Source organism: Propithecus coquereli, unplaced genomic scaffold (assembly GCF_000956105.1).
Source record: "Propithecus coquereli isolate 6110/MARCELLA unplaced genomic scaffold, Pcoq_1.0 Scaffold69, whole genome shotgun sequence".
Taxonomy (NCBI): Eukaryota; Metazoa; Chordata; class Mammalia; order Primates; family Indriidae; genus Propithecus; species Propithecus coquereli.
In genome coordinates this window covers 661816-678420 of record NW_012152951.1, presented here as the reverse complement: position 1 = coordinate 678420, position 16605 = coordinate 661816, and the positions used below count along the sequence as shown (strand labels likewise).

The window sequence follows — 16605 nt, the reverse complement described above, 5'->3', positions numbered from 1 at the left end:
TTAAAACATGACTAGGGAGGAAATTCATTGTCTAATAGTTTAGCGCTCCAGGTCTAGAATCAAATACCTGGCTAAGATTCTCTTTACTTCCCAGCAACATGACCTTGGGCAACCTAAAACTCAGCTTCTTCATCAGTAAAATGAGGAATAACATCACTTTCTGATAGAATGATTATGAGGATTAACTTACATAATGCATGTAAAACACTTAGAATGAAACAGTAGAATATTCCTTTTTAGTTTTTCCCTTAGCTGAAAGTTGGATTCTAGATGTCATCCTTAAGAATATTACTATAGGATATCTCTGTATCTGTTCTTTGTGCTAATCATATTATTTTGTAAGTGCTTGTTTACATACTTTTAAGATTCTTGAGGGTGGAGTCCTTACTTTGTTCATCTTAATCACAAATATTAGTCAGGCATTTAAATGAACTTAATGTTGAATTGTTGAATCATCAGATTTACATTGCTGCTCTGAAAAAATGTAGGCATTCAGGGAATGTGAGTACTGTGGTGGGAGTGGGGGAGGCCAAAGAATTGGAGAAGGAAGTTAATATGGTATAGCAGAAAGTGCAGGGAAATTCTAGCTTTCACTGTGTCATCATCCACCTGTGTTTCAACTAAAACAAATTACTTAACTTCATAGGACCTTATCTATAAAATAAGTGAAGTGGCCCAGGTCAGTAGTTTTGTGCTATTTTGGAGTTCTCGGGTTCCTCAGAGGCGCATTTAGAGAAGAAGTCATGGGAGAGTAGGAATAGATCTCAAGTTCTGCAGTCTGTTTCAAGCTAAAACATATTATAATTCTATAATCAGTGTAAAGGGACAGAGTTACTTTGTTATGGCTTTTCAATTATTTTCAAGAGCCAGGCTTTTTTGGGTGCTCATCATTTCTGTGTAGGCCTTCAAGTCTCAGATTGTCACAACACATCCTCTGACGTTTACTGCTTACCCTTTGTAATAATTCAAACTTAAATGCTAGATCCCAAATTTGCTAAATTGCCAAATTTGGCATTTTTATTAGGTTATATGGTGTTTACATACTTTGTACATACAAGGCTTTCTCTAGTTACATGACAGTAATGGTATAGATATTATATACCTAGAAGGTAGCAATCCCTATTCCGTTATATCTTTGGGGCTTTTTTATATATTAAAATTAAAAGTTGGTCATTTTATCACATATTTTAACAATAATATTTTAATGTGATAAAATAAATTTTGACACATTTTCACAATTTATATTTAATGCTGTCACTATTTCGTATTTGTCTAATAGTCTTTTGATAGTGTTAGTCTATTTGGCATCATTTGGTATTCTATATTAAAACTACAAATTCTTTTTCAATTTAGTAAAAATGAAAAAAATAGGGTAAAAGAACATTTTTCTTTCTTTGATTTGTCGTCTTTTTTTTGGAATTTATTCATTTTTTAACCTGCATTTGTCTACACACAAGTGCCCTTACCAATTTTCTTTTGAATCCTGTATAGTCTTTGTGCCCTACTTAAAAAAAAAATATGAGCCACTTTTAAAAGAGATCCAAGAGAACACCATAGCCAAGACTATAGAGAAACTTCTATGCAAACATTTGATCAAAATTAAACAAAAACTCTGTGATTGGACCTTTTCTTCTTCATTTAGTACAAATAAGCATGTGTTGGCTGTGGAGATGAATAGATTAGTAACACTGGAAGTACTCTTCTTTCTCAGCCCTTTGTTGACGGAAGGGGTGCAGCTTGGTTTCTTGGAAGAGATTTGTAGTGGAATATGGTGCCTAGAATGACTATTTCATGGTGTGACATGTTTTTAAAACATTCTGATTTACTGTAACTCTGATAGTTACAAGTAATGTCTTAACCCAGAATTATTTGACTGTCCACAGATGCTTTTAAATTGCATGTACTCTAACCCCAACACACGCCCCCTAAGTGTGGGCACCTTATACTCTGACAGCAAATCAATCTTAATAATACTTCTGAAAAACAAGAAGGTAAATTTGCTATAGTTATATTTGCAGAATCTATTCTAAATAATTTAGTATTATCCATGTTGTTGTTTGCCCTGCTTAACACTAATTGAGAATTGACTGTTTCCATCAACTAAATATTTAGTTTTCATGGAGAGTGGTTTGAGGAGTTAGAAGAAAACAATATACAAGTTTACATATGGGTTGAAGATCAGTATCTTCACTGTTGTAAAAGTGTGCAGTTGTTTAATTTTCTCCTCACAACTTTAAATTCATCTTTTTTTTTTCTCTCTTCTGAGACAGTCTCCCTCTATAGTCTGGATAGAGTGCAGTGGCATCATAGTAAAGGATAGCAAAAGGATGTTCCTGCCTTAGCCTCCCAAGTAGCTGGGGCTACAGGTACACACCACGACACCCAGCTAATTTTTCTGTTTTTAATAGAAATGGGTCTTGCTCCTGCTCAGACTGGTGTTGAACTCCTGAGCTCAAGCAGTCCTCCTGCCTTGGCATCCCACAGTGCTGGGATTACAGGTGTGAGCTACTGCACCGTGGCCTCTCCTCACAACTATAGACATTTCAATTGCAGTAAAATGGAAACCTCTACTCCCTACTCTGCAAGTAACAGTGATGTTAACTAACGTGCTTCTGACTGGCAGCAATCAAAACTTTGACCTTTGACACAGATTTCTTCTCACCTTTAATTGACTTAAACTACAACTGATATATTTTGAAAGTTTTTTTTTAACCTGTTAGGTCAACAGATAATAGAAGTTATTGCTGGGTAATACAAATAGATTTATGAGCATCTTTCCATATCTGCTTTAGTTAAACATGATTAGTGAAGGAAATTATACGAAGGCAACTCTACAGGAAATCTCTCTGACACTTACATAGTTTAGTTAATTTTTTGTGTTTCGATATACAACATGAGATCTGTGTATGGCCTATTGGTTATGCCCAACCAAAAAGATAGCAGTACAGAACAAGCACCCTAAGTCATGTTCTTCAAGCATGAGGGCTCCTTTTTAACGTCAAATAATATTGTATATTACTACATGATAGTAGTAGTGCTTTTGGTCTGTATTGATGTGGAAACTTGATAGACCACTGAATTCAATAATATCTTTAAGTAACTTTGTACTTTATTAATCTAGACACCACTGTGGACATTTAAAGCAACACATTAATTCAGTTTCTCCTTACAATAAGGAGAGTATGTATATGTCAAAGAGATTTTTTTTCAGAGGAAACATTTAAACCCTTGTTATTTAATGCTTTTCAAAAGCAGTTGTTCCTTTTCTGTTGCTGATGTTTTATTATGTAGTTTTAGGTTGTTGTTGATAATTTTAATATCAGAAGACAGGCCTCAGTTTGTAGGGTAATTGTACGTACGTATAAAGAAGGTACTTCTTTATAAGACAGTTGAAATTGTGTGTTTTGTCTAAATGGCTAGAATTCCCTATCACTGTGGGGAAAAAAGGGATCTGAGAAAGACCTTAAGTTAATCAAAAAAACTGCATGCAACTGTAATGAAATCGATACACTATCCACCTTCAGGATTTATCACCCCTTACTTCTCTTTGGGGACCAACCTTTCAAAATGATGCATTAGTGATGAGTTTTACCATCACAAGCCTTCAGCACTGTGATTATTATCATAATACAAAAAGTGAAGTCCAAACAGGATTAGTTGAAAATGGCCCTAGGTATTCACTTGAGTTGCTTCAGCAATGAGCCATCTGGTACCATCCCTCCATTCCATCCTCCCAGCAGGACTGTCTGCAACCAAGTTTTGCATATCTTGAAACTAGGGGCTGCTGCAAGCACCTCGTGTTCTCCAGATGCTGGGCAGGTGGCATTTCTGGCTTTCACCAAAATTTAGAATGCTTGGTGCCAGTGTGTTCATCCACTGATAAGAGTGCTCTTGCTCTTGTTTTGTGTGAGAGAACACACTGGCAACACTTCCAAGATTGGCTCCCTTAGACATTTAGGGATATGAACCAAAAGAGTCAAAGAAGGAGAATTATAGTTAGTTATAAGAAGCAAACAAGTTTTATTTTACAAAGAAACTTCTGCCATAATGAAAATAGCACATCCAGAGAATCAGGTCTCTTTGTCCTATAGTATTATAGGCATCACCTACAGTGTGTGAGTCATTAGAAGATACATCTCAAGAACTTTTCTGTGAATTATGGCCCTTCTTTTTGTGGCTGATGCAGCTATTAAGGCTTTACAATAGTATGAATGTGAGCTGATATTTGATTAAATGTATGATCAGAATGTTGACATCAGGTTGTCAAGAGGAGCAAGGTTCTGATATGAGATGTGCCAAATCACTGGCTACAAATCAACTGTGTTGGGGTTCTCATGGCAACTTCCTTACATACTCTGTGGAGGTTCACTAGCAGCTTTTTAGGTATTCTTCCCTGGAGAAAGGGAATCTTTAATATACTTGATACAGGTTAAAATCTAGGAAAGTTGGTACCTGGGGTGTCTGCTCTTTTTACAAGAGATTTCAGAATAGATACCACTTAATAGAATAATTAGACCGGCCTTAATAGGTGACTGTTCAGTGTATGACACCAGAAGGAGGAAAGGACTGAAGAAGTTTTTATCATACAAAGAGTAGAAAGAATATCTGCTCAAAAGAATTGTAGAATCTAGATTGAAAAAACGTTAAAAACTAAGTAATTGCTTATGTATCTGCAAATTAATGGAAGAATGATCCTTGTTAAGCAATGGAAATGGCTCTATATCCCAAACATTTTAACAAGTAATTATAAATACTTTGCACCATTGTGCAGCTCTTATCTCTCTTCATCTCATCTTGCATTAGAATACATTAGTCTGCAGCTTACCGGAAGTACTTCACTTAACCAATGCTTAACATGTTTTTCAGCTACTTTGCTGCTTTTGCTGGTTTAGAGTATATGTGTCTTAGTGACAGGGAAAGCATTTCAGTTTTAAGGCTTAAATGGGATTTTTAAGTGAAAGGAAGAAAAAAATCCTGGTACCCACAGGTGGGAAAATTTACAGATGTAAAAACAACTTGATAAAAGGCTAACTTGATTAGTACAGACTGTAACACATTGGCACACATGCACTCACACACACTCAGACACACACACACATGCACACACACACACACACACACTCTTGAAACTTTTCTGTGGGGCCACAGTGTTTTATTATGAAAATAGAATAAAAGCTTTGAGTGTAATTTAAAGGTAAACATAAATAGAAAAATGATATTTACTGACTTCTATTCATTTAATCCACATTTTTAGAATTGTTAATATTAATTGTAACAATAAGAACATCAACAAGTAAAATTTTATATATGCTTCACATGGCCCCGGAGTCAAAACTAGAGTGAGTTAAATACAACTCTTATGGCAGTTAATGTGTTAAGCAGGTGTGTAAAATGGTTTTTTAAAAAGCGACTCTTCAATCATAACATCGTGTCTCCTCTTGTCTAGATTGATATTTGTGCCCCCCCCAACTTCAGTATAAGTGACCAGGTTCTCCTGTGCTTCCTTCTTGCCCTTCTCCCACCTGCTTTTATGAGGGAACCACAGAAGATCATAACTGATTGTCTCACTTAAGGCACCTAGCCTTAACATGATAAAATTTCTTTCTGTATTTTAACAGTCCAGTAATAGATATCAAGTGAATGATTCTCATTAACAAGCTAACTAATAATCATTGTTGAACGCATGTAATTGCAGTATGCAGCAGTGTTAAATGTTTATGGTTTGCTTTCTTTTTGTAGAACACAAAGTAATTATAGTGGGACTGGATAATGCAGGGAAAACCACCATTCTTTATCAATTGTAAGTATGAGTGTTTATTAACCAGTTTTCATTAGTTATTGGAATTAACCTTTTATAATTAATAAGATGAGATACATTATAATATCATGGAAAAACTTACATGGTTTTTATTTTATCAAATGCAATATTTATGGAAAAGCAAGTCAAACAGCTGTATGTTTGCCAAAGCCTTCACAAACATTCATTGTTTTCTGGCCTTGAAAGAAAGAATTAATATTAAACTAATACAAATAAGCACATGTTATAGTGCTGGGGTAAGGTGATAAAGTGGATTTCACTTAGTTCTTCCCACACTGAGGTTCATGTAAATAAATTGATATCTCTGGGAAGCTATTGCCACTCTCCTGACTGATAGCTTTGGAATTGTTTAACATAGTCAGACTTGTCAAATCCAAAGAAATGAGATCACCCCTGAAAACATTGCCATAGTAGCTTGTAATAGGGAGAGGCTTGAAACTCAGAGAAATATATTAATACTTTAAGGAAATTTTAACAGCCCATGAATCCACTTGTCAGGTACCTCCCGTTATCCTTTCAGTGCCAATGAAATGATCCTTGTTAAGCAATGGAAATGGATCTATAACCCAAGCATTTTAACAAGTAGTTATAAAATACTTTGCACCGTTATGTGGCTCTTACCTCTTTCCACCTCATCTTGCATTAGAAGTACCTTAGTCTGCAGTTCACCAGAAGTGCTTCACTTAACCAAGGCTTAACATGTTTTTCAGCTGCTTTGTTGTGGTTTGTTTCAGCATTGAATAACTACTTGTTTTTCTTTAAAACATTTTCATTCATTGGCTATTATGTATTTAATTATGACTTAGTCTTCAAACATCAATATAAACATTTCAGAAAGCTGTCATCTTTGTCGAAATAATCTTAGCTTCAAAATGTATATAAAACCCAAGGAGAGTTACAAGCCTCTTCCAACACAGTACTGGCATTTTATCAGCAAATACTTACTTGTTCAATGAATTAATTAATGTAGCTCATCCAATGATTATGATAGTACAAGTGGTATGAACATCAGTATTTTAAATATATTTACAGTTAATTTTAATTAAAATTTTTGTTTGCCCATGGCCTTATCTTTTTAGGACTAATTTAGATTAGTAAACCTGAAGTAATTTTTATGGCTAAGTCTCAATTTTACATAAAGAGTCTTGAAAATTATGGATAGCCTATTACCCAGTGGTTGCTACTTTTCAAGTAATGATATCACAGTCACCTAGAAACTTGCTCTTTCAGGATGGGGCATTGGTGGTATTGGAATATTTAGCCACAGAAAAGCAAACTCACACCACTGTGTTCCCTTCTATTCAGGTCAAGCTTTCAGTTCATTCCATTAAAACAATCTTTCTTCCAGAGTTGTTCTTTTTCTAGGTATTTATTTGCACAAATGTTTCTATTTTTCATGCTAATCATTATCATCACCAGTGCTAATAAGGAAGATTGATCTTAAAAACATAGAGATAAAATTGGCTTCGGGTTTTTGAGATTTACAAGAGTTTTAATGGTGTCTTTCAACAGTTTAATGAATGAAGTGGTTCATACTTCTCCAACCATAGGAAGCAATGTTGAAGAGATAGTTGTAAAGAATACTCATTTTCTTATGTGGGATATTGGTGGTCAAGAGTCCCTGCGGTCATCCTGGAACACATATTACTCAAACACAGAGGTATGCTAAGATTACATTTGAATTTTAATAAAAAGAACCAAGGAGTAAGCACAGAAAATAGATAGGCTGTAACTAAGGCATATTGACAGTTGCCTTTTAATAAGATAAATTTTTGTGAGGAATTTGGGTTTTCAAGTAAAAGGCAAGTAGAAAGCATATTGGGAGCTATTATTAGTTGAGTGCTTACTGTTGGCCAGGCTCTCTGAGTTCATCCTCACAATAATACTGTAATCTCTAGTGTTGGAGAAATCTGACACTAAAAGAAATTATATAACTTTTCCCAAGTTCTCACAACTTTATAAGAGATCCTGATTGGGTGAGCAGTAAAATATTTTAAGCATAATTTAATAAAATATTTCAAATAACATAAACTGAACATTCAAAATTTTGGTTAGATTGTATTTTAATTTTTAAATTTTTTTTATTTTTTTATTTTAAGTGAATAATCAATGGTTTTAATTTTTATTTATTTATTTATTTCGAGAAAGAGTCTCACTGTGTTGCCTGGGCAAGTGCCATGCTGTCAGCCTAGCTCACAGCAACCTCAAACTCCTGTGCTCAGGCGAGCCTCCTGCCTCAGCCTCCCGAGTAGCTGGGACTATAGGCATGCGCCACCACACCGGACTAATTTTTTCTATTTTTAGTAGACGTGGGGTCTTGCTGTTGCTCAGGCTGGTCTCGAACTCCTGAGCTCAAGTGATCCTCTGGCCTCAGCCTCCCAGAGTGCTAGGATTACAGGCGTGAGCCACTGCGCCCAGAGCCTGTATTTTAATTTTAAAAAATTGATTTGCTGGTCATCCTCCAGAGTGCTCTGTCATTTATTTAATTATTTTCTTAGTTCAGAGCTAACCTAGGGAACAAATACGGCATATCCTCTATTTCTGCTTTTACTTCTTCCTCGAGGCAGATTTTTTTAAGACAATGCTGCTTTGTTGTGGTTTCTCTCAAATTACTGTTGAGAGAAGTTTATCTTTGAGAATACTAGTGTACTATTGCATCCATTTAATTTGTCTTTGCAAAGAGGTACACTTAGCCAATTATTTTCTTCTAAAATGAAACTTTTAAAAATTGGAGTTGGGGGGAGGGCAGAGGAGTAGAGAGATATAAGGAATTTTTGGTGAACAAAGTTGCCTTTTTGAATAAAAAGCATGTGTTCTAGATTTATATAGTAATAGCATGTATATATGTGTGTGTCAGTAGTAAACTAGGATGGCATATCATAGATATTCCGTGCTTGTAGTAGCACTTAATTATTTTATTGGGGGGACAGAAGATGTTGGTAAGCACATAGTATGGTTATAGATTACATTTGTACAGTAAAATAACATTCTGAAACTAGAATGTGTTAGAGTAAGGGAAGTACAACATTTTAGTGTATGATTTATTTATACAGCATAGCTGTTGGTACTCTTTTAAAGCTCACAATTAACTCCAGCTGTGAAAAGAGCAGTTATCTTTGATGTACAGGTCAGAGTTGATTCTAGAAGACTTCGCATGGGTCCAGAAAAAGATAATAAACTCTTTCTACAAGAATATCAAAATTACTATGTAGAACGAAGGCCTTTATTACAGCTCTCCAGCATAGCACATAGCATTCGCTATCTTAGATTTTAGGTAAGGATCTTATGTGTATGGTATTTCACTAATCACTTTGTTCACCCTTGTCATCTTGCTTTTTGAAAATTCTTTACATTGAGGAATCATCCAAAAGCTGCAATGTCTTCATTATAATACAAGAGGTTACAGGTGTTGACTGATTCCTGACACCGTCCTCTCATTAACTCACAGTTATGTCACCATATTGTGTCCATTTTTCCTTTGTCATCTTTCTCTCTTTCTTTTATCCCTTTCTAAGCCTGACTCACTTTATATTCAGATTGTCTGTCTTCCCCTAATTTTAAAGTCATCTCTATATTTTGATTGCACCCTTCCTGTCTCAATTTATTTTGCATCTGTCCCCTCCTATATAACGCTTAGCACCATTTGACATCATTTCTTAACTTTTCTTTTGCATAATGTGTTTAAGGGCCCTTTCTCACTGTATCTTCTTATTTTTATTTACCGAAGTTGCTTTTATTTTTAATGTGCATGACCTACCTTTTTGCATGTACATCTTTGCCAACAAATTTCTCCAGTTCTCCTGGCTCTCTTGCCTTTATTTAATTTCACCTGTATCTTCCTTTAGTATATTGGCACCCAAGTATTAATAGGTATGTTTCAATTTAGCACAGTTTTTCTTGAGCATTTATTGTTGCTATTGTTTTGTAAAAATATCTTATTAGTTTTTTTTAATGTTTATGTTTTTCTTTCAAAATAGCTTTTATTTTGAATAGGCATGAGATTGTCCTACACATAAATAAGTAAATAATTATTGATCATTTATTTTTATTTTATTTTTCTGGACTTTCGTGCAGGTTTCCTTAAAATTATTGATCGTTTGAATGGTAATAGAGTACTTTGAAATTTTAGTGAAAGAGTATTACTTAAATTAACATAAGTTTATGTTTTTTAATTTTTATTACCAGCATTTGAAAACAAATCTTAATATTATGTAGTGTTATAAGGTATTCAGGCATCACTGTTTTCAAAAAATAAACTTGGGCACGGTTTTTATTTGTTGAAATTGTAAGTTATTTTCTTACTGATATTTAGATTTTATTGTTTGATGTGATTCAGTCTTATAGAAGCTCTTTATGCTGAAAAAACAGTAGACATCTTACGGTAATGGCAATGCCATGTGAAGAAAGTACTTACATCATTTGCGTAGTTTTATAGAAAACTTTTCAAAACCCCATTCAATTTTCTTTCTTTCTTTTTAATTGTCTTCTAGTTCATCATTCTTGTTGTTGATAGCATTGACAGGGAACGACTAGCTATTACAAAAGAAGAATTATACAGAATGTTGGCTCATGAGGTAAATTCCTGAAAGTAAATCTTTACAAAACAATGGAGTAAAGTATCTTTGGCTTTTTTTTTTTTTTTTTAACAAAGATTAATGTGGTATGATATTGGTTATCCCGTCAACACAACTTTATACATTAAATTGATGAAAGTCTTGAAGTCAAAAATTCACATTACTTTTTCAAACTCAAAAAAACTAACACGTTCATTTGTACACTGTTGTTATTGCAAAGATTTTTCAAAGTTAAAATTATGCATGCCTTAAAAAGTCTGATAAAATGAAATAAGAAAAAGGAAAACTTATATCTTTTCCCCAATAGCTTATAATAACTAAAAGATCTTTAATGAATAATTGGAGACAACTTAAGTATTTCAGATATATTTAAAAAACTAGACAGTAAAACACATTCATATACCTGCTATTCAGCATGAGATACACAATGTCTTATGAAACCTCCCCAATCTTCTTCCCTTCTGTCTCAAAGGTATCCGCTATCCTAAAAGTAGTGATTATGATTCCTATGCATATTTTATAGTTTTACTACATTTTTATGTGTCTAAATTATGCAGAATATATTCCATGTTCTTAAAACTTTGTATAATAATGTCATAATATGTACATCTTAACTTTTTTTTTTTACACAACATTGTGGTTTATACATGTTAATACATACTGCTTTAGTTCATTCCTTTAACAAGTGTGTAGTTTTCCAGAGTATGAATATACCACAGTTGATCTATCTAATGTTTTTATAGTATAAACAATGCTGAAATGAACATTATTAACCAATGAGCTTATGTTACACAAAGACTAATAAGTAATAGGTATTGCCCAGCTCCCACCTCTAATACTTTATTTTAAATTTTGGAGAAACTGTAGTATTTGGTAACATACTACCATATTTGCCCATTAGAATATTGCTTATGTAGTTTTGAGTCAGTATTTAAGATTCAGGTTTATTTTCCTTTCAGTTTGACCCCTTTGGCCCATAAATAGAAACATAACTTTTAATTATTTTATTTACGTTAATCTGTCTTTGTTAGAGTGAATCATTAAATCCTGGTTATTTGAGGTAGGTGTTTTTTGTTTTTTTTGTTTTTTTTTTTTGAGATAGTGTTTCTCTCTGTTGCCCCAGGCTGCAATGACCCTATCCTAGCTCACTGTAGCCTTGAACTCTTGGGCTCAAGCACTTGCCACCGCACCCTGCTAAGTGTTTTTGTTTGTTTGTTTTAGTTTTTTGTAGAGACTAGGTCTTGCTGTGTTGCCTAGGCTGGTGTCCGACTCAGGGCCTCAAGAGATCCTCCCACCTCAGCCTCCCAAGGTGCTAGGATTACAGCCAGGAGCCACCGTGCTCTGCAAGATGATTTTTATTACGATACAAATTTAACATTAAATATTAATGCTTGATCATTTTAAAGTGGAGACATTTCTTTATACCAGTTCAGCTGAGTATACTTTATCCTCCTGATTGATTAATTTGAATTGTGATATTTCACATATTAGAAATATTTTGTCTTGGTTGCAGGATTTGCGGAAGGCTGCAGTCCTTATCTTTGCAAATAAACAGGATATGAAAGGGTGTATGACAGCAGCTGAAATCTCTAAATACCTCACCCTTAGTTCAATTAAGGATCATCCATGGCACATTCAGTCCTGCTGTGCTTTAACAGGAGAAGGGTAAGTGTTAATCAGTCTGAGGGGAGGTATGCCTTCTTTCAAATTTCTTCCAGCTTTTTTAGGCCAACTGGTTTCTTCTTGGATCCTATCCCTTTCTTTTGTTGTTGTTCTTAATTAAAGGTGGTTTTTATATTTTGTCTCAGGGTTACGAGGTTGAAATAACTTTAGTAAAATACCTTTTCATAACTTTTAATGCAAATGTAACGTTTAACCAAAAAAAATCAGTAATAAGCTTTTGAATTAATTTTTTCAATCCAAATTTTTTTATATTCTTTGTTGCTTTTATCATTTACTGAGCGAAAACTGTAATGTCACCTGAATTAAAGAGAAAATTTAAAAGAAATTTTACATTTTCTTCAAGGACTTAAACCTAATCTCTCAGCTTTCCATAAAAGTACATCTCCTTTTTATTATCAGGAGTCCTTTTGGAAGACATCTTCTAGACAATAAATATTTGAGACAAATGCCATTATGGTTTAGTCTTCTATTCCTAGCAATTTGAATGTGGATATTAGGCCAAGGAGAATCCAATATATGGATATACGGGTTACCCAGTTTATGTTAGGAAACTAACTTATTTATCCTCAAATCAACCAGACCTTCTTAGTTTTTCTATTAGTATTTTTCAGAAATAGCTTGCAATGTAATAGCTATATGTAGACTTTGAAGGAGTGGGTGATAAGTATTCCATTCTTTAGAATTTAGGAGGGTTAGGTAAAGTTCCTGCTATCTTTCTATAGTAGTTTTCATTAATTTTAAAAGGGAGGTAGGGACAGGTACTTGCAATCTTGATAGATAGCAAAACTGCCAAAGCTGTATCTTCAAGATGAGATTGAAGCAGTTTCCCACATTACTCGACTGGTTAAGATCATTTTGTTAAAGTGAACCTTCCATTTAAAATTCCACTTACTATAGTGTTACTTTAATATTGACACTGAAGTATACAAATAATGATTGGAGTACCAGCCTTTGAGTTAGACTTAATAAGTATGCTTTCAATTTTTAAGTATAAAGTTTTTAATTTTGAAAATACTTCTATCTTTTGTTCAGGTTATGCCAAGGTCTAGAGTGGATGACCTCCCGGATTGGTGTGAGATAACTTTTTTGCTCGAAAGAGACTGCTCTATTTATTCTGTGACATGAACATTTTTTCTTAGTACCTTTAGCTGCTAAGGCAGCAGCATGTTTAATTTATAACAACACAAACCTCTATGAGCAACACTTGAATCAAGTGCAGCTGAACTGGAACATAAAAAATTTTTTCTTAACTTTTTTTTAATGCACTAATCTTCAGTTGGATGAACATAATGTATAACTGTGTTTTCAGCAACAGAATTCTTCTGTTTATTCTAATTATTCAGTGACTGCCTTGTGAGAAATGTTTGTCATATGTTTAATGTTTCTGAAGTATTGTTATAACCTTAATGACCAATTTCTTTCAATTCTTGACCACCACCAGGTAATTACTAGCTTGATAGAGTAGTAGTGGAAGTCATCAGGTACTGCTTGTAAACTTCTCCAGCGCTAAATATTTGCTCCCTCTATAAACTATTTATCTTTCGGACAGAACTTATCATAAAGAAAGAAATCTACCTAGAGTATATATACAAGGAAAATTAAACATCATGAGTTTAAACTTCCGCCACATATTGCAAGTCATGGAATAATTTTTAAGTTGCTATTAGCATGGAAGTTAAATAGGCTGTTTATTTATCTAAAGGAATTAAATTCATTTTTATGCCTACAGCATATGGTCAAAAACTAATCAAGGTTAAATATTTCTTTGAAAGCCCAGCTTTAATGTTAAATATTGTTTGTTGGATAAATCTGGTATTTTAAGAGTGTCACAATATTCAATGCATATGAAACTGTTGGAAGTTATTAAAGCATACCAGCACTTATTTAAAAATAAAATAAGACACTTAGAAATATATTTTACTATAAATTTACAAACAACTTTATTATCAGCAAAAATTTCAGCTGTTCTATTTATAAGAGAAGTCGCATCTGCTTTGGGCAGTAGCTAAAACCGAAGTATGATCAGTACATTTTTTTTTCTTAAAATTTTAAATTGTGTCTGTCCTAGCATTTTTACCACAAGAAGTATATTACTTAAAAAAACATGTGGCTTTCCTTGAATCTATTTGAGGGTGTTATCTAATAGATTTGAAACAATTGCCATCTTTGTAGTTTTGCCTTGAGCTCTAAAATCTTATAGGAAACTGCTGAATTTAATCCTAGCTTTTAGAAAATTACTGTGAGACTCAAAGTTATTAGTCTTAACAACTCATAAATTAAGAAGTAATTAAAGTGAAGAAAAAGTCATAATCAAAAGTTTGATAGCATTAAAAAGTTTTTGAGGCAGTTGTCTCAATATGGACAATAATCTAAACAATGCATACCTTAAATTAAGAGGGAGGACAAGTACTGTAATTTCAATCCTCTTTATTCAAATGTGTGATTTTGCTGTAATGAAAGGGATAAAATGCATACTTAGAGAATAATACTTCATTTTTGCAGTATTTTTTTACTTTGGATCAAAAATAAGATTCAGTATTCATAAGAATATCAAAATACCTGTCAAAAGTGGTACTTTGATTTTAATATTTTTATTTGTAAGTTGATTTAAATTTCACTTTGTGTGTGTGTGTGTACTTGATTTATTATATTGAGTTAATTTAGTCAGATGTGGTAACATTTTTCTGATTTCTCTTTAGTGGTAGCACACTCTTGAACTGAAAAATGGCCAGAGGAAAGCTTTCTAGACTTTAGAAAATAGTTGTTTAACTTTGTTTTGAACTTTTTTCTTAGTGATTCTGTACCAGGTAGAGGTTAAGTTTAGTTTAGTTTTTAATATAAACCATAATCAAGAACATGAGAGAAAAGCAGACATAAATCAGTGTGGATACTTGTGGTGTGTGTGTAAGGGGGTGGGGGCGGGGGACTGAGAAAATGCTATTTACCTGAAGCACACTTTGCCTGAATTTCTACTTGGTTATATTGTTTACCATAAATACTTAGGATAATTCTCATAAGTCTGTCCTGAGAAAAAGCATATTTAGTACTCCTGTATTTGTTCTTATGAAATGATTATCTGCCTTGTATTTAGCAAGATTGGCTGGCTCAATTTTCTTCTATCAAATTATATGGTTATTTTTTATATTACCACATCAGCATTATATTGAAAGTGTTTTTAATAGTTGATTGTATTTTATCAAACAACTACTAGTATAGACTCAAATTTACTATTTAATTTTTAAAATACAATTATTTTATTTTCTACATCCTTTTTTAAAAAATATTTTATTAGTTTTGGATTAGAATTGATTTATGTTAGCCACGTGTTGAAGATGAAATTGGCATCCAAGTAGATTTTGTGCCAATTAGGGAAAGTTCAATTAGGAAATTCATGTAAGGCTTTTTAAAAGTATTTTTTAGGTTTTCATTCACTTTTCCCTGTTACAGTAATATGAAAACTGATTATCCTTTACTCCAAGAGAATGTTTTGACCCAAGCAAGTACCTAATGCTAGAGCGTTGATTCTGACATTTATTGTAAGTCACCCAACTATAAGATACTGTCTGACGAAAATGTAAATTTGTAATTAGTGCCTTTATTCACATTTTGAGATAAGTTCTCAATTTTGTACTCTACTTATTCTTTGGACATCACATTAGCAGCTATAATTAGTTCAGCAATTTGAGTTTCACCTTGCTCTTCAACTCCATATATTGCCTAGCAAAGGTTCTAGTAAGTGGAGAGCAAGGCACTCACCCACATTACTTTCAGGAGACTATTCTACCTTTTATTTTTAATTTCAGGATAAAGAAATTACATTTTAGCTGAAATCTTTTTGATATAACTAAAATGTAAAACTACCCTTGCAAGTTCAAATACGGCATTTTTCTTAATTTTGAATGTGTCATATTCTTCATCTTTAAACCCCTCATTCTTATTGAAGCCCATCTGAGAACTCTTTTAGAATTAACAGGCTCTTTTATAAGGGAATATACTGTATATTTTTTATTATTAATGTAATTTAATTCCTTAAAACCTGGAATATTTATATATATAATCTATTGAAAACTGAAGATTAAATATGTAATTTTCACTTTTAGTTTCTTGTATTAATATGCTTAAAGGTGTAATTACTTTTATCTATATTCATTATAATAAATTCAAATTTCATTACTGAAAAATTTTAAATGGATACCACCCCTACAGCCATAGTCATTTTGGTTACACATAATTTAACTTTCACTATCTATAACAGAAGGAGAAAATAATTATTTTCCTATGGAAACAGTGAGTGATATATAGGCAGTGCTGTGAACAATATTCTCTGAAGAGCTATGGGAGTCACAAAGCAAAGAAAATGTTAAAGAAAACAATAAAAAAGCTTTTTTTAAAATAATCTTTTTAGTGTAGTATCTTAGGACGAATTATAAACAGCATTGTTTTTAAACGATTAATCCTATTTAATCCTTAATTATGTAAAATCATATCAGCGGAAAAATGTACCGATATGCTTCTGGATGGATGAATTTC

The 16605-nt window shown here is 33.1% G+C and overlaps 1 protein-coding gene across 1 annotated transcript in view; it reads left to right on the top strand.

Moving 5' to 3' along the window:
• ARL5B (ADP-ribosylation factor-like 5B) overlaps nt 1-15965 on the top strand; it is a 23731-nt gene extending 7766 nt beyond the window's left edge. The window contains exons 2-6 of the mRNA XM_012660914.1: nt 5740-5800; nt 7331-7478; nt 10309-10392; nt 11906-12057; nt 13108-15965. Of these exons, the coding sequence (XP_012516368.1) occupies nt 5740-5800; nt 7331-7478; nt 10309-10392; nt 11906-12057; nt 13108-13156 (494 nt within the window). The 3' untranslated portion in view covers nt 13157-15965. The remainder of the gene's footprint in view (nt 1-5739; nt 5801-7330; nt 7479-10308; nt 10393-11905; nt 12058-13107) is intronic.
• Nucleotides 15966-16605: the final 640 nt, after the last annotated feature.